General features: G+C 34.6%; 4 protein-coding genes across 5 annotated transcripts in view; 3 read left to right on the forward strand and 1 right to left on the reverse strand.

Moving 5' to 3' along the window:
• LOC135801399 (trace amine-associated receptor 9) overlaps positions 1 to 12009 on the forward strand; it is a 39977-nt gene extending 27968 nt beyond the window's left edge. For both annotated transcript variants that reach the window (XM_065314873.1, XM_065314872.1), the window contains 2 exons: positions 10906 to 11160; positions 11217 to 12009. In XM_065314873.1, coding sequence (XP_065170945.1) covers positions 10906 to 11160; positions 11217 to 11501 — 540 coding nt within the window. In that variant the 3' untranslated portion in view covers positions 11502 to 12009. The remainder of the gene's footprint in view (positions 1 to 10905; positions 11161 to 11216) is intronic.
• A 50-nt stretch (positions 12010 to 12059) lies between these two features.
• Positions 12060 to 14001, forward strand: LOC135801401 (protein takeout-like). Its single transcript, XM_065314875.1, has 5 exons — positions 12060 to 12770; positions 12829 to 13048; positions 13112 to 13242; positions 13305 to 13454; positions 13526 to 14001. The coding sequence occupies exons 1-5, from the start codon at positions 12710 to 12712 to the stop codon at positions 13672 to 13674; spliced, it is 711 nt and encodes a 236-aa protein (XP_065170947.1). The 5' UTR covers positions 12060 to 12709; the 3' UTR covers positions 13675 to 14001.
• Positions 13698 to 15413, forward strand: LOC135801400 (protein takeout-like). Its single transcript, XM_065314874.1, has 5 exons — positions 13698 to 14387; positions 14448 to 14540; positions 14598 to 14736; positions 14795 to 15078; positions 15159 to 15413. Exons 1-5 carry the CDS (start codon positions 14309 to 14311, stop codon positions 15308 to 15310), a joined length of 747 nt encoding a protein of 248 aa, XP_065170946.1. The 5' UTR covers positions 13698 to 14308; the 3' UTR covers positions 15311 to 15413.
• LOC135801398 (heat shock protein 70 A1-like) lies at positions 15127 to 18828 on the reverse strand. The gene is made up of 3 exons (XM_065314871.1): positions 18402 to 18828; positions 16184 to 17665; positions 15127 to 15709 (listed from the first exon to the last, which is right to left on the reverse strand). Exons 1-3 carry the CDS (start codon positions 18570 to 18572, stop codon positions 15470 to 15472), a joined length of 1893 nt encoding a protein of 630 aa, XP_065170943.1. The 5' UTR covers positions 18573 to 18828; the 3' UTR covers positions 15127 to 15469.
• Between the last annotated feature and the right edge of the window lie 456 nt (positions 18829 to 19284).

Here is a 19284-nt window from a genome sequence, read left to right on the forward strand (position 1 = left end):
ATCTATGAAACGGATTTTTCTTTTTCTTTTTTTATCTTGCAAAGAAAGAGTTTCTCTATGAAATATAATTAAGTTTTATTTAAAAAAATATGAAAATTCATCCTTAAATAGGGGTTAAAGTTGAATTTTTTTCATATTTTTAAAGTTTACTAACAAGTAAAAAATCGCTGTAACTCTTGAAATATAAGGGTTGTTTAAGTTTTCTTTTTTAAATTTATTTCCAAAGAATGCCTCTATCACATAGAATTATTCAAAATCTCTTAAAATTATTAATTAGGTTATAAAAAATAAAAAAATTCTAATTTTGTGGGTTTTTAGTGATTTTTTAAAATTTTCTTACAAATTCTTCAATATTTTACAATCTAAGAAAGTGATAACAAATATTTTTATCAATATTAATAGAAAAATATCAATTTTATCCAACTGATATAATTTACAACCCCTACAATTATTATTTTGGTTATAAAACCACAAAAACTTCAAATTTTGTGAGATTTATAAATTCTGTGTATATAAATAGTTATGATTTAATATTTATTAATGTGCAAACTTTGCTTTACACGTAATTTTGTGTACGCACACATTGCGATTTGCAAGATGTATAATGGATGTGCCGCGCGCACGGCGCGCACAAAGCGAAAGAAAATTTAATTTTCCACTTTGCATTGTGTCACTCAATTTCAACTCTCAAAGTCAGTCGAGTCAGTGCAACGAACAGCGAAGAGAAATAGTCGAAGACGCGCAAAGATGTCTTCAGAAAGCGCATTTCCGGTTGTTGCCAGACGAGATTGGATTCTGTCTTAAAATGTCAGTGCGCCACCAGCACCCAAACAGCCAAACACCCTACACACACTAGCTGTAAATTCTAACCTCAAAATTGCAAATAAAAGCACTAAGATAAACGCTGTGAGAAACAATGCAAACAAATGTTCATTTTCAAAGAGAATGAAAGTAATTAATTTGAATTAATTAAAACACCAACAAAAGCTACTAATTAACTAATTAATTATTATAATTTAAAAACAAAATTAGTAAAGGGAAAAATTGTTGGGCTTTTTAATTTGTATCTAAAAGGTAGATTTTTTAATTAAAATCTATTTACATCCCTAAAAATTGTTAATCCCTACTAATATTATAAATGCGAAAGTCCTGATGTTTGCTACACTTTCCCGCAAAAACTACTTAACCGATCATCATGAAAATTTGTACACATATTCTTAGTGGTCCCCGAAAGGTTATAGGCTACTTTTTATTTAATAAAAAAAATTATTTTTTAAATAAAATAAAGAAATTGTTTAGCCAATAATACTTCGGCATCAGGCTATTTGACTACTTTAACGCCATCTAGCATTCCAGCAATGAAGCTCAAACCTAAGTACTATAGTACCATCACACTGTATTATCACACTGTATTACCGACAGCTACGTCAACATCAAATCCAATTGACTACACTATGGAGACTGTACACTATACTTCCATAGACTATACTTTCAGCCATTTTAAACTTCCCGCCATTCTACTTCATTGTTACTTCTTCTGTGACTACAGACGCGTACGGAAGCAACTTCATTATTTTAGATATTCGCGAGCGAAGCCGCGGGTTAAAGCTAGTTTTGACATAAAAATGTTAAAATTTAGACTTTTGTGATTTTTTCGCAAATCTTTTTTTCAAAGTCTTGAATATCTTCCAAACTAAAAGAGTGATAACAAATATTTTTGTCAATATTTATAGCAGAATAGTTTATTTACCACCCCAGTATATTTTTCAACCCCTAAAATTTTTCTATCTACCCAAAAACAATTATTAAAGTTTAAATTTTTATCATTTTGTCAAAACACGATTAAAACCCCGAAAAACTTACATTTTTCATATTAAAATTCAAATTATCTAAGAAAACAACGATATAATTATTAAATTAATGAATTATATTAATTTTAAACCTAAAATAAACAAAATAAAAATATTTCTGACCTAGATCCACCGTAATATGTGAGCGGTCTCTACTTGAAACAAGAGCTTTTCGAAATACTGCGGTGAATTTAATGTAGCGCAAACAGTGAGATAAAACGTCTTTAATCTGCTTGAGCTCTGACTGCATGACTGCATGTCTACTGGTTTCAGGTTACTACATTTTACATTCCACATTAATGCAATGTAACTGAATATTTTTGTTGTTGGCAAAAATTATTACTTACTCCCTTGCAAAGAAAAAGCACCCAGCTCACAAAGAAAATGAAAGAAAAAAAGACTCGCAGATGAAATTGATTTACGCGTCAACATTATTCCCGACCACGGTGCTATTGCTTTCATGCTCTTCGGACGCATCCACTATAAACGAAAACACATAAAAGTGCGATGTGTGAATTGAGGTCCTCGGGCTTTTGTCTCTCTACATATGTAGTAGTAGTTCGATGAGCACTCGCTTTGATGGACGTGATTGAAACGTTTGCTTCTTTTCCACTTCTTACTTTATTTTCACAAAGAAAGAAAAAAAACAAACAAAAAACTCGGTAGGGAAGTGTTTTGACCGGATAATTTCGTATTTAATGTATTTTCACTTTTATCCATTACGTCTATAGTCTAGACACTAGGATTTGTTTGTTTGTGTAAAGTGGGTTGCCTATAACTCACCATAGTGGCAATCTAGGTTATGTTGAGTTCAAAAAGTCGTCAACAAAACTTTTGTCACTCTTTTTTTTTCCTACACATTCTCTCTTTCGCTCTTTTCATTCGGTCACGAGTCATAAACTCCTCCGCGTCGATGAACGCAACCCGCACAACCCGCCAGAAAAATATCAGCGTGTATTTGTTAGATAACGGCGCGCAGTACATTATATCCGCATAGATATGCTATCAAAAGAGATAAACCGTCCAGTGGCGGATGTAAGCGTTGAAAATATGAACAGCCTACAATACATAACCTCAAAACTTTTCAATATAGGCAACCAAACATACAAAAATACAAAGTAAAGCAAAACATTCATAAAACAATGTTTCTTTTTTTGTTATATGGTAAAACTATAAAAGTAAACTATTTATTATCACTTAGATATATTAAATATACAGGGTGTTTAATGAATGACACATAAATTCAATTAATTTCACATTAATTTCATATAAATGTTTGCGTTAGATTTAAATTTTTAATGCGTTTGTGTTTTGTTTTAATTATAATTCCAGCGCGGTATTGTTTTGTGCGGCGGTGGTGTAAGCCGTATTTTATGCGGGGGCGGTGCGCGCACGTGTCGAGGCGTTGAAAGGGGTGTAATGAGCCGAGCGACGATTCACGCCACGTCATACAAAACAACAAAACGCACACAAATTGCCTTCTCACACCCCAAAACCAAACTGTATTTAATACCCGTAGTTGTGATATTACGATAGGCAACCAACATTACAACACACGTTTACTTTTTGATATATTTTTGTGTTTTGTGTGTGTACGCCGGATTTATTCGCATGAATAATATAAATATCGGGCGTGAAAAGGTTCAACGAGCTGTGTAGGCAGCCCGCCCGCTGCGTAATGTTGGTTGCCTATGTGAAAGATGCGTAAACACGTCGTAGGCGTTGCGTTGCCTACGCGGATGAAAAGAGATCCGTAGCTGCTGGGAATTTGTGCTGAGTAAGTCTAAACCTCTAAAACTAACCTAAAAATATTCACTCGGGTGGTAATTATTGGAACGTGTGTGTCCTTGACGTTTTTATCACTGGGAAAGCGCGTGAATATCGCACGGCAATTAAGTTTTAAATTTCTTTGTGCGAAAGAAGAGAAATTTCTTCGGGTTTTTGTGTTTTTTTCGTGGTTTTTGTCTTTTTTAACGTAGTTTATCGCGTGAGAAATGTGAAATCGTCCGTTTTGTCTTTTTGCGTCGGCGGCCTCGGCTGGAATCTTTCGAATCTTCGCGGTTGGAACGCGCGCAAGGTCGGATTGATTGGCGCCCGGCCAGGAAATGCTCATTTTCTTCGCGGGGCCAACTTCCACCCGGAAAGCGAAAACACAAAAAATAAATAATAAATCGTTAAAATCGAAAAGCATACATATGCTTATACATTACATACGAGTATAACTGGTTGCATACAATGTAATATTGGTTGCCTATATTAAATTTGATAGTGAATGTAATCTAATTGTATAAATCTTTGGAACGATTATTGCCGCCATGTGGAGTAATAATACTCAGGATAATTTAGGATTGCAAGGTGCAAAGGAAGACGTTGCACAATCTTTAGGTTGTATGTATATATGGATAGTGTGGTAAAATCGCGTCGAATTGGCTGCCAAGCCAAGGATGAAAATTGCCGCCAGGCAATCCTCGACTCTCACATCCGGTTCGGATCCAACTCGTCCTGGAGGACCGCAAGGTGTCCTAATTCATGTCGCGCACCTAATCCACCGGCTCAAGACTACTCCTGATCCAATTTGGTAAAAAACAGTAATGATACTGGGTCATGTGGAGCGGAAAGAGTTCAAAAGTTACAAAAAACAGAAATTTTTGGTAGTAATTTGTTAATTACTCAAAAACTATTAGTGATAATATTCTTTATTAAATTCTACATCAAATTTTTAAAAAAATATGTTAGAATGTCAATTATATACAGAGTAATCAAGAAAAGGAGAATTTCATTTTAAAAACATAAATTTTCAAGTTGATAGCTTAATAATTAACTATAAATAAATAATTAAAATAATATTTTTACATTTTTAGGCGTAAAATTTAATACTCTATCAACATATGAAAAAATATTTAATTTATCTTAATTAGTTTTTGAGTAATTAACAAAAAACTAAACAAAAACACAATTTTTTCTTACTATGCTATTATTTTATTTATGAGCACACTGTATATAACCGCAGCTAACTACGTGTGCACCCACGATGAATCAGCATGCTTTATGCACCTCTCGGGCTGGTACCTTTATTGCCTCGAGGACATTAGGACCCAAGGTCCCGACTCTAGTTCCTCGGCCGGCACGCTCGGGAGATAAATGGCGCGCACTAAAACGCGCGCGCGAATTCGCTTCCGACCCTTTCGCGCGCGACCGGCAGGTATAACCTCACTCGCGTGCCGCTGCTCTTTAAGTTGCCTATATATATCAACCCGCCGCGCGCACCGGAATTAATACATTAGCCCAATTCGGCAATAATAAAGGTGCTAAGCCGCTGACCGCAGCAGAGTGCAGTTAATTGCCGTTAATCAAGCACACATAACCTCAAAGGCACAAAACGCATTCTTTTGTTTTGTTTTTCCGGAGTGTGTGAAGGCTGTTTCAATTTCCGTAACGGTTCCAATTGAGTTGAGCGAACAATTCCAATCGACGCATCGCGGAAGGAGAAAATTCAATTGCTTCAAGTGGAAGAAAACGAAATCAACGAGATTTATTACTATTACACACAACGCCATCTATTCCCTTACAAATTAATTATATTTTATTTTTGAGGTTAGGTAATATTCCAATAAAAACACTAATAAACTTAATATTACTCCAATAGAATAAATAATAAACGCCAAAAGGACATTTTCCAGTTTAAAAGAAAAAAACGCATTCTTCTTAGCTTCATCCTTAAAAGATGAATAATGCCCTTCGATGTAGTTCATAATACCAAACTCTAACAACCTCGTAAAACAAAAATTAAACATTTTGAGGAACGGATGCCCTTTCTGCATCAACACCTGTGTATAATACGTAATCGTCGGTGGTAGGACATACAACAACGAGTCGCCATCTGGCCCCACATATTTGTACTCAAATTTCATCAGATAGGCAACCGTGCGATGATTATGATGCGTCGCAGTGTCCTTATTCACAGCACTACGCTCCAGATAAACCTCTAAGTCACGCATACTGGTCACCAACCATCGATTGTAAATCTCTCTGATTGCATCGTCGCCATTTTTGTTATTATCCGCGAACGCCGCACGACTGAAACTCGTCCCTGCGAAAATCAGACTACTCGCCGCCAAATCCTCATACGTCTTCGGTTGGTGCTCGGATATAGGCTGCACAATAAACGACAACAACATATTTTCAAACGAAGACGTGTACACGAACGCAAACAGTGTAAAAGTCATAAAAATAATCCGATTCACTAATAAAACTGGTTGTGGAGTTGATTCTGCGATGACTATAGCCACACCTTCAAGCACCAGTAGTCCGCCATCTTGATTAAGGTTAGTTTTGCTTCCCAAATGTAACATAACCAAATATCTTAGGAAAATATACCCAAAAAGTGTACAAATGAGTGATACCCAAGTCCACGGGGTGAAAACAGTCGTCATATTGATCCAGGCTGGAAGATATCCTGCCCTAGGGACGAAAAAACTCAAATCCGAAGGTAGGTATGGTGTGGATCCGGAGAAATCCAGCTGTAAATCGGATAAACACCGGACATTACCGATGACTATGTCGGCTTCACGTGCAAGTAGGGCTGCATACATTCCCGTATACGTACGATTACTATAATACTGTCCCCAGTCACTATAGTTGTGTTTTATGAATTTAATTGTAAGGTTAGCATGCGCAGCTATTTCAGAGAGGAATATTCCTTCGATTCCTTCGACTATTTCAGAGTTACCAACTTTTTTTATGACGATATAAGGTACTAATGACATTGCCATGACCTCCAACGTGCAATGATTCAATCTCGGTCGTGTTTTTCTGTATTTTATCAAATCTCCTTCATGTAAATGTTTTGTATTGAATGTAGATCGTTTAAATTTCGTTGATCTGCAATTACGAAGTGATTCTGGTGAGTTATCACTGATATAAACATTACATTCGTTGTTTATCGTATTGTTGAAGAACACCAGAGGGTATGTGTATGTATACCAAGCGGTTTTCAAAATGGCGGCGAGGAATCCTCATAATTCTCATGATTTTCAGGTAAATAGACAATAAACAGTTGACAGTCACTGTTGTACCATTTGGATTTATACCATGATTGAAAGAATTCGGTTATTATTGTTGCGTGTTGTGTGACGAATACAATGTTGTCGATGCGTAGCTTTGGCGCGTCTTCTGAGAGAAGATTGTTGAATTTATTCCGCCAGATGGCGTTAGTATGGTGCGTTAGTTTCATAACTTCCCATGTGTGATATTCGGAAGTTTCGTGGCCTTCGTCGTCGCTGTGGGATGTGTGCACTAATGCGCCGAAGTAGAGCTCGACGATGTTGGCGTCCAAAGCGGCGTCGAAGGCAAACAATCCGTAATTGATGTCTTCGTCATTTATCAAATGCTCCACGCAGTCGATGTTGTTGAGGTGGTGGTGGAGATCCATACTGGTTGGGAGTAAATGTGCATTTTGTGTTTGGACTTGTACATACGAGTAAGTAAATAAAATTGTTGTGGAGATGAATAGATTTATGCGTGCAGTGGACATACTCGTATCACAACACTGTTGTAATGATAACTGGGTAAGAAAAAGTTGTTTTTTGTATATGGATATAGAAAATATTAATAGGAACAAAAACAATTGTGTTGTGAATAATTTATGTAAATACTACAAGTTCATGGTATTAATTTGATAATTATGTTATTAATATTTATGTTGGTTATATATTTATAGTGTTTTGTGAGATATAAATTGTATTTCTTTCTAGAGTTAACTATTTTTTTGCAAATATTTACTAATTATTTATATAAATTTTAAAATGAAAGTAAATAATAACGTCGTTATTGTATTTATTAAGGTAGGTCGTAAACTTGCAGCATGTTGGTTTGCATAACGCATTAGTTATTTATTAGTATTATAAAAAATAAAGATCAATAATTGTTTTTTCATTATTTTTTAAAGTAGATTTAAAATAGATTATAAATAATGAAAGAACAAAGAGCATGTTTTAGTGAAACATAATAATACTATATATAGGAATATATTGATAATATTTCTTGTGTTAGGTTATCTAATTATTATGATCTAATAATACAATTAATTAGGGGTTGTTTATTTATGATGAAATTCTAGACGCGAGTATTGTTGAATTGTACATTGCGGCGCTTATAGAAGTAGCACAATGGGAAGTTATGCGTTTGTTTCAGTTTAATAACATGCACAATCTAAATATTACGCGGAAAATTGATAATATTGTTATGATAACACAACGTACGATAATAATTAATGATTTTTTTAAGAATTAGTATAAATCTATCAACAATAAGACTGCTATGAATTATTTATGCAACTACTACAAGTTCAAGACATTAATTTAATGAGTATATTATTAATATCACTGCTCATTAAATATTTATAGTCTATTATCAAACAAAAACATGATTTTTTCAAACTTTCAGTTTCTATCTTTTTAATTTTTCAAATTAATTGCTCATAATTATCATAACTTTTTAAATATTAATCCGTGATATATATAATAATGTCATAGTAAAGTATGTCGTAAACTTGCAACACGTTTGTCCACATAACACATTAGTTATTCATCGCATATAAACAAAAATCAATAATCAGTTTTTTCTTCAAATTAAACCAGATTTTATCACTTGGCATATACATAATAGAACAACCAAACACTAAACAAAATCAGTGGTGAATTGTTAGTCTTTTTAGATCCATGTTTAAAAAATGTTTTCTCAAAACGCTGCCTTTCTGTGCATTTCGGTAATCATTTATATTTATTGCCGTTGCGTAAATACAGAAAACATGTTTCTACTACCACAAGAACCCAACAATAATATACATATTAATAATATAGCTTGTATCAAGTTATTATTATCAAATAATACGAGTACAACTAATTACGGATTATTTATCTACGATGAAGTTCTAGAGGCGAATATTGTTGAATTCTACATTGGAGGGTTTGTAAACATAGCACAATGGGAAATTATGTGTTTATTTCGATCTAATAATATAAACAATCAAAATAAAAAAAGAAAAATTGATAATATTGTTATGATAACACAAAATACGATGATAATTAGTGATTTTTTTAAGAACTGGTATAAATCTCATTGGTTTAATGCAGATTCACATGTTTTTATTGTTTATTTACCTAAACGTAGTGAAAATATTGAGAAATCTATCGCCGCCATTTTGGAATCAGCTTGGTATACATACACATACCCTCTGGTGTTCTTCAACAACACTATAAACAACGAATGTAATGTTTACGCGAGTGATAACTCACCGGAAACATTAAATAACTGCAGACCTACAAAAATCACCCGAAAAAAATTAAATTCTAACCTTACTTATGAGCAAACAATACCAAAATATACAAATTGTACTTTAGAAGTAGTAGCTATGCCTATTGTACCATATATCATCGTAAAACAAGATGGCGGAGAAAAAACATATGATGGAATTGAATACTGGATGTTAGAAATCATCGCTAAACAAGCTAACATAACCGTGAAATATATTGATCATAATTATACTACATGGGGATCTATATTAGGCAACCATACATACACAGATATGTATGCAGTTGTCTACAACAGACAAGCCGATGTATTAGTGGGTAATGTTCAGTCATTAACCGAGTACGATGTAGATTTTTGCAGTTCTATGTTATATCTACCTACAGAGTTATCTTTCTGGGTACCTAGAGCAGGATATCTTCCTGCCTGGATTAATATTACAACGGTTTTCACTCCCTGGACATGGGTATCACTTATATTTACATTTATTTTGTATATAATCCTCAGAAACTTGGTTATGTCATGTGGGCGATACAAATCTACCATTAAACAAAATGGCGGACAGTTGATGCTTGAAGGTGTTGCTATTTTCACTTCACAAGCAACTCTACAACCTTCTGTATTGATAAATCGTATTATTTTTATGACTTTTACACTGTTTGCATTCGTCTACACGTCTTCTTTTCAAAATATGTTGTTGTCGTTTATTGTGCGGCCAATATCCGAACACCAACCAAAAACCTATGAGGATTTAGCAGCGAGTAGTCTGATTTTTGCCGGGACGAGTTTTAGTCGTGCTGCATTTGCAGATAATAATAAAAATGGCGACGATGCAATCAGAGAGATTTACAATCGATGGTTGGTGACGAGTATAAGTGACTTGGAGGTTTATCTGGAGCGTGGTGCTGTGAATAAGGACACTGCAACGCATCATAATCAACGTACGGTTGCCTATCTGATGAAATTGGAGGGCAAATATGTGGGGCAAGATGGCAACTCGCTGTTGTATGTCATGCCACCGACGATTACGTTTTATACGCAAGTGTTGATGCAGAAAGGGCATCCTTTCCTGAAAATATTCAATTATTATTTAAAAGGGTTGTTAGATTTTGGGATTATAGAAGTTATAGAAAGGTATTATTCTATGTTTAAAGAGAAACCTAAGAAGAAAGCTTTTTTTCCGTTTAAATTGGAAAATGTCCTCATGGCGTTTATTATTTATTTAATAGGTATCTCAATTAGTTTTTGTGTTTTTTATATGGAACTAATAACAATTAGAAATAATATTTTTGTTATATTATGTCATAAAGTCATATTTTATATTTATAAGTTGTTCAAGGACATAAAAATGAAAATTCTGTCATAAAATCAATAAAAATACCTTTAATTTTGATATCAATTATCTCCTAAACTATCCAGGACACCAAAATTTTACATAAGTACTTAATCATGCCAAATTTAATTGTTAATCCATAACATTTTAAACATTTAAATTATCTTTTGCCGTTTTTAATGTTATTTTAGATTTTCTCAGATATAAATTATCCCACAACATCAATAAAAATGCTTCTTTAACTTTGAACCCAAATATCTCCCAAACTATGCATGATACAAACATTTTATAAAAGTACTTAATTACGTAGAATTTAATCATTAACCAAATAACTTTTAAATAATTTAAGTACCTCTAACCGTTCCGTAGTTATTTAACAATTACTAACGCAATGTTTCCATAACCCTCTTCCAGCTGGTGTGTCAAGAGCGTAGACTTAGTACCAACGCTTCCCGCACGATGGCAGCAATGTCACTAGGCTTCATCGTGTTGGTAACACCGTGGACCATACAGGAAGTAGTCGCTGCATGTACAGGATCACGTGCACCCGCAGCACTTGACTTCATCGCCACGTGGCTTGCACTGAGCAACAGCTTCTGGAATCCTTTCCTTTATTGGCTACTCAACAATCAATTCCGGCGGATAAGTCGTGAACTACTCTTCGGACGCGTAAGAAACTAACCTCAAAACTCTACTAACAAAATAACCTATGAATTTCGCGGTAGTTTTGTTGTAGTAAACCAAAAGAAGAAAAACAACACAACTGCAGTAGTAATTCAAGTTCCATCCGTCATGGCGGCCACACACAAGGCTGCGACCTTGAAGGCCTCTCGGAAAAATACTGGGGCGAAATCCTCGAACGTACTTTATCCTCATCATCCCTACATAACCTCCAACGTAACTTCCACCATGGTGGCCACTTTGCGCATGCGCACCATCATCATCACCACGCGCGTTGTAATGGCGTGCACGAAATGCGCATGGTCGACGCCGCCGTGCCGGATTTATGAAAGTCGGACAAGACGACGCAGACCAGCAGCGACGCCGTCTGCGTCCTCGAAAGCATGGGCAGCTCGGCGGAGACCGCCATTGTCAACAACTACTAACTACTAACCTCACAAGGAATCACTGTGTGTTTGTTTGGCGTAGGCAATAACATAACCTAACCTCTAACATTGTGTGAACAAGCAATACTACAATACAATACGATATATGAATATATACGCAACACGCAACATTACTCTACAAACGTAACACTTTTGTATTGGCAACCATACGTACATAGCTGTAACAGAAGAAGCATAACCTAAAACAAGTGTGATGTGTTCGATAATGATAAATTAGTGTTCAATGATAATCGCAAATCGCACAGTAAAATACAATTTTTACGAAATTACTATGATAAGACTCTCTGACCATATGGTATATAAGTACACGATTTGTTTTCAAGGTTAGGATTAACACATTAACAAATATGATACACATTGTAAACAAATTGTAATAAATAATTTAATTGAATTCGCAACCAACCATATTCCTGATTTTAGGAGAATATACAATGTGTTTATTTAAAATTTCATTTTATAATTTTTTTAATAAAATTATTTGTTTATTTATTTATTTATGCAACAATATTGATGTCAACAACGTATAATTATATTTATTACTTCTGGAATATCCTTGAATGTGCAATAATTTAATAATTATTGTTAATTGTTTATTGAATCGATTGTTGTTAATAAAAATGCAATGGTACTTTGAACACTGACATGCGCAGAACAAGTACGTGCGTAATTAGTTAACCTGGATTCATGAGTTGGTCATGAGTTGGTTATAACAAATAAAAACAGATGATTTTTATGTCTGGAGACATTAATATTAATAATTTATTCGGTTTTTTGCTTGTCTGGAGTTTATTTTAATGTTTGACGTTTTGCTTTGTTTGGTTATGTAATTTTGGTTGCCTAGAGTATTTTTATCTTTATGTTGCATTTACGTATATCGCATTATATTCGTATTAGCTTGCATCACAATATTAATATGCTTGTTTATCATTAACTAATTCATATTTTTTTTCTATTTTTATGTCTATAAGATGAGTTAACGGGTAAAATTCAGTTTCAATTGACTATAAATACGTGAAGATGACTGATATTTTCAACAATTTTACGTATTATACTAAAAACTAACCTAAATCTTTATATTTATTGTTTTAATCATGTTTAAAACAATTATTTTCCTAATTTCAATAGTTTTCTATGTGAATTGTGCTAAATTACGTAAGTATGCAACCAAATTTTTACTTTTTTTACACTTCTGTTCTCTTAATTTCTATAGCGCCGTTTATTACGGCTTGTGCAAAAAATGACCACGCATGCGCGCTTGCCTCAGCACAGAAAGCCATCCCTGAGATGTTTAAAGGTTATAAACCTTTCAAAATCCGCCCGTTAAATCCGTTTAAGTACGAAAAACTTGACTTATCCAAAGGGGATGGCCTTAAAATACAATTACTCAACGGAGAAGCATTGATAAGTGCATTTACTTTAACAGAAGCAAAGTAAAACATAATTTACGTTATAAACACCCAGTATATTATAATCTTTACATTTTTTACTTCCAGTGTAAATTCAGACACTAACAAATGGCATTTTAAAGCAACTTATGACGTTGTCGGTGATTCTGATTATGAAGTCAGTGGCAAATTGATGATTATTCCGGTGGAAGGCAAAGGAAAATGTCGGATTGAAATGGGTTAGCTTTAAAATAATATATGCAACCAACATTACACATCTTAAAATTCGTAATTATTTTAGATAAAGTTGAAATTGAGTATTCTGTCAATTTAAAAGTTGTGGAACGAGATGGTAAAGAATATTACGAGATTGAAAGCGATGAGACCATAGCCAAGATGGCTGCCGTGCGCATGCGTTTTGATAATCTCTTTAATGGCGATAAAGTTTTAGGTAAATATTAAATATAAATAGAACAAAACGTGTTTTATTGAGTATTTACTGATTATTTTAATAATTCACAGGCGATAACGTTAATCTTTTTATCAATGAAAACTGGAGGGAAGTGGAACAAGAATTTCACCCAGGATTTGTCGGTCTGATAACTGCAATGATACAAGAAGCAGTCAAACCATTTTTGAAAAATGTTCCTATTGAAGAAATTATCATTTAAAAAGTCTAATTTTTATTTTATCAACGCAAAAATGTGTTTTTTGTGTTTTTGTATGTTTGTTTCGCTTTAAGGCGAAAGTTACTTATCCGATCTTCATGAAATTAGGTAGAAATATCAACAAATATATCACAAAGAACATAGGATACTTTTTATTACAAAAAATATTGCAGGATGGCGTTAAAATTTTAATTGACTACTTTGACACATATTAAGTCCATAAACAAGAATGTAATTAATTTAACTATTCTTTAATTAAAAGTCTAATATTTAATAAACACACTGTATACGACTAGACTTAACCGAAATAAAATTATACGTTTTAGACGATTTCATATTACAACATGATTAAAATGCGTACAAGGTCAAAGTTTGATGTAACCAGAAGATTTCTGCTTGCCCACTTTTCAACTCTAAACAATTGCGTGTTCTTAAATATTTCACACTTGCATCAACGCGAAGATATTCCCATTATCTCGATGCGCATCATGCAATCGCTGTGCTCGATTCTTTCTCAAGGTCACAACCAGTTCATTCAACATCCACGTTGTGATAAGTATATAAACGTGTTGTGTGCGTGAACTGTCCATCAATCGACAATCATCACTTCAATCATCAACACATCAACATATCAACAATGTATTTATATAAGTTCTTATTAATTACGTGTATTGTAGTGATTAGTAACGTGAATAATTCATTATGTGCAAAGTTACGTAAGTTTTTATAGTGTTTTAATATTTTTTTTGTTTAATTGTTTAAATTATTGATTTTAGCTGATTATATTAAAGCATGCAGTTTAAGTGATCCGAAATTGAATGAATGTGCGGTACAATCAGCGAGAAATGCGTTTGCCTTCATAGTTAAAGGTAAATTAAATTAATTTTTACTTTGGTGTGTATTTGGTTGCATACTTTTGATTTTAGGAGATAAAACCTTCAAAATTTCATCTTTTGCGCCATTAAAACTGGACCAAGTCGTGATTAATGTTGGAGAATCCTTAGAAATGAAATTAAACAATCTAACAATCACTGGAATTGATATCGGAACAGTAAATAAAGTAGAGTAAGTAAATTTTTACCAAATTTTTATTTTTTCTTAATTTTTTCTTATTTTTTAAAAGAATAAATCCCGAAACAAAACAATGGTTGATTGAATTATCCTCCAAACACCTAACAATGATATTAACCTATGATATCAAAGGAAGAATCCTTGTTTTACCCATTGTAGGCCAAGGACCCGGTAACTTAACCTTAGAAAATCCTGTATTCACTTACAAATTCAACTATGAGCTCGCCACCAAAGCAAACAACAGTTATATCAACATGATTGATCCTCTGTTGACTTACACAACGAGTAAAATGAATTTCCACTTGGAAAACCTATTCAATGGCGATGAGAGACTAGGTAAATACTCGTTCGTATACTATAGGCAACTAAACACACACACACATATTACAACCTCAATTATAATATTTATTTTTTAGGCGGTGCAATGAATACATTTCTAAATGAAAACTGGTACGATGTCAACGGTGAGATTGGCCCGTCGATAGCAGAGACCATGAATACCATTGTGACGTCAGTGCTTGAGAGCTATTTTAATCGCGTGCCGGTTAAACATATTTTTACAGCATAAAACCAAAAATTTTATTTTTATTAGTGTAGGCAATAAAAACGGAACATATTTGTATTAATAAATTAATAACTATTAATAACTATGAATAAATATTAATAAATAGCGTGGTTTATGTATAATTATGTATTAATTAAATTATTTTTAGTTTTTTGTTGTGAGTTAGTCAACTTCTTCGACGTTTGGACCAGCGCCACCTGCGCCACCTTGCGGCGCAGCACCCTGGTGCAGTTTCACCATGATAGGCGAGCAAACTTTTTGTAATTCCTTTAGTTTATCTTCATATTCGTCTTTTTCAGCTGTTTGGTTGTTGTCTAACCATTGGAGAGCTTCTGAACAACGATCTTGGGCTGCTTTCTTGTCGTCAGCTGTCAATTTATCGGCAGCAGCGTCTTCAACAGCCTGGAATTCAAAAATAAAAATTATTTAAGTAAAAAATGAGGAAATTAATGTTTAATTTAATGAATATCAGGTAAATATTTGTTATTTTGTTATAGATGTGTTTTTAATGTGAAGTCAATGTGTGATACTGGTTGCCTATAGTGTTTAAACTTGTTTTGCACACCTTTCAGTTCTTAATCTCAAACATTTTAATCTTAACCTTGCTATTCAATGCAATTCAATATCAATATCAGTCGTGTTAAAGTGCTTGTCGTGTTCGGACGTGTTATTGTTTATTTACATTCAGTTCTTCAACACAAAACTTAAATCTTTGTTAATTTCATTTCTTTCTTTTTTTAACGTGTAATACTGATTGCCTACAGTGATAAAAACCTGTTTTGCAAGTTGCGCATCCTAATCTAAAGCGTCAGTCGTGTTAAACCGCGTGGCGTGATCAGACGTGCATTTGTTTATTTATTCCCACATAAAACTTACTTGTTTAACACTAAACGCATAACTCTCCAATTGATTCCGTGCATTCACACGCTGTTTCTGCCTCTCATCCTCCGCCTTATACTTTTCCGCATCCGCCAACATCTTATCAATATCCGCCTTCGACAACCTCCCTTTATCATTCGTAATGGTAATCTTTTCCGACCTGCCCGTACTAGTATCCTTCGCCGAAACATTCAAAATGCCATTCGCGTCCAAATCGAACGTAACCTCAATCTTGGGCACACCACGTGGTGCGGGTGGTATACCATTCAAACTGAACGTGCCAAGCAGATTATTATCCTTCGTCATCGCCCGCTCGCCTTCGAAGACCTGAATCGTCACCGCCGGCTGATTATCTGAGTAAGTCGTGAATGTTTGTTGTTGTTTACACGGAATCCGCGAATTTCTCTCGACGATTTTCGTCATAACACCGCCGGCGGTTTCAATACCCAGAGACAATGGCGCTACGTCAACCAATAACACATCTTGAATCTGTGATGACGTATCACCGATCAAGATGGCCGCTTGCACCGCCGCACCGTAGGCAACCGCTTCATCAGGATTAATCGACAGATTCAAAGTTTTACCACAGAAGAAATCCTGTAACATTTTTTGAATTTTTGGTATTCTGATTGATCCACCAACGAGTACAACGTCATGTATAGCTGCTTTGTCAAGTTTCGCGTCGTTGAGCGCCCTCTCTACGGGCTGCAACGTATTACGGAAGAGATCCATGCATAACTCTTCGAATCTCGCGCGGGTTATCTTCGAGTAGAAATCTACACCTTCGTGTAATGCGTCAATTTCCAACGAAGCTTCTGTTGAGCTACTTAGAGTCCTTTTTGCACGCTCACAGGCAGTTCTCAATCTTCTCAAGGCACGTGAATTACCACTCAAGTCTTTTTTACATTTACGTTTGAATTCTTCAACGAAATGATTGACTAAACGGTTGTCAAAGTCTTCACCGCCTAGATGAGTGTCACCCGCGGTTGACTTAACCTCAAATAAGGACCCTTCATCGATGGTTAGGATGGAAACGTCAAAAGTTCCACCGCCAAGGTCAAAAATGAGAATGTTTTTCTCTCCTTTGAGGTTTTTATCCAAACCGTAGGCTAACGCAGCCGCAGTTGGTTCGTTTATGATACGTAAGACATTGAGACCAGAGATGGCGCCAGCGTCTTTGGTCGCTTGACGTTGTGAGTCGTTGAAATACGCCGGGACAGTGATAACGGCGTCTTTTACTTTTCCACCGAGATAAGTCTCGGCGATTTCTTTCATTTTTATCAAAACCATTGAGGAGATTTCTTCCGGGGCGAAGCGTTTTGATTCGGCTTTGTATTCCACTTGGATTTTCGGCTTGCCGCAGTCGTTAATCACGGTGAAGGGCCAGTGTTTCATGTCTTCTTGGATCTTTGGGTCGTCGAACTTACGACCGATGAGGCGTTTTGCGTCAAATACCGTGTTTTTTGGATTCATTGCAACCTATGCAACCAAAAGTACATTAAATTAGTGTGTGATGTTAAATTGGTTGCATATTTATGCGTTTTGTGATAGATTATATACAAATTGATGTGTGGTGGTAAATGTGTTATTTTTGGGTATAGGCACGTCGTAAACGCGTTTAAGTTGAAGGAAATTTACTCGGGGAAAAGTAAAAAGCGAGTCATGATGGTAAAAATAGCCGCCACACGCCTAAAATTATTATTATGTGTGGGACGATCAAGTAAGCCGGTTACTGAAACAGTTTTAGAGTATATCTTGGAAGGTTTTAAGTTTTTATATTATTTTTATGTCGTTTTTTATATTTTACGAGTGTTTTTTTAGGTTAAAGGATATTTTTGAAGGTTTTTGACCTCAAAAGTAAAGAAAATCTTATTTTTAGTTCAAAAATTTAGGTTTTTTCGTGATTGTGACTAAGATATTTTATTATTTAACTGTTTGTTTATGTTTTCTAAGAGTTTAGATTGAGATCTTTTTGTAGAAGCAAAAATCAAGCTTTTAGCATCATTAGTTTTTGAGTTATATCATTTTTTCTCTCACTTTTAACCAAAAATTACATCTTTACTTTTTGTGTCACAACAAGAAAACTAAAAATCGTATCAATTTCATTTTTAGCCATCTTTATCTTGATTAAATTCTGCTTTTAATGATATTTCAACCAACTTTCTACGATTTTTATTACGCGAGTTATTCCCTTTTAAACTCACACTTTACTTACTTGACTCTTCGCAGCATCTCCAATCAACCTTTCGGTATCATTAAATGCAACATAGCTAGGTGTGGTGCGATTTCCTTGATCATTAGCAATGATCTCCACTTTGCCATGCTGCCACACACCTACACAACTATAGGTCGTGCCCAAATCGATACCAATCGCTGACTTAGCCATTTCCACACAGTTTTTACTCAAAAATTTATCAAAATTTACTTAAATTTATCAAAATAATTTAACTTTTACTCGATCACTTCTTCCTCGAATGAATTTCGAACACTTTCTAGCCTCAACGCCGGCCGGCCGGACAGTTTTTCACACAGTGCGCGAATTTTCTCGAATAATCGTCGGTCTCGGCTCGCTGCACACGTAAGTCCCTCGCGCACGCGCAGCTTACCGTGAGTGCGGATTGAATGACTGTCGGGCAGCGTGTCGAGCGCAAAATCTTCTCGATTTGACTTAAGTAGGTCGCGAAAATACTCGAAACACTCACACACTGGCGCAAAACTTGTCCATGTTCATATAAGTAAAGAGTTGAAAGAGGTAAAACGCGTTTAAATGTGAAGTTTAAGTTTTAAAGTTAAAATAAAATCGAAGTTGACGTTTTGAGGCACACGGAGCGTAAATTATACGCATATAAAGTGTATCAAGTATAAAATGTATAAGGACGAAGACCATAAACGTTTTTTCGAGAGTTCGGCTCGATGGCTCATTGTTTACTCCTTATTTGGGCGTGCGAAGGTTTTAAGACAGAAGTTTCAAGCCAAAATAACACCTACATACAAAACAAACATAAATTTGTGGTTTTTATTAAATATTATTTGTTTATTGTGATGTTTTGAGTAAATTTCTAGAATAATTTTAGAGATAATTATAAAAAATGAGGAAA

The sequence above is a fragment of the Atheta coriaria genome, unplaced genomic scaffold (assembly GCF_025399875.1).
Source record: "Atheta coriaria isolate IRGN ID8LTWV9N9 unplaced genomic scaffold, Caltech_Dcor_3.1 hic_scaffold_10_pilon, whole genome shotgun sequence".
NCBI classification, from domain to species: Eukaryota; Metazoa; Arthropoda; class Insecta; order Coleoptera; family Staphylinidae; genus Dalotia; species Dalotia coriaria.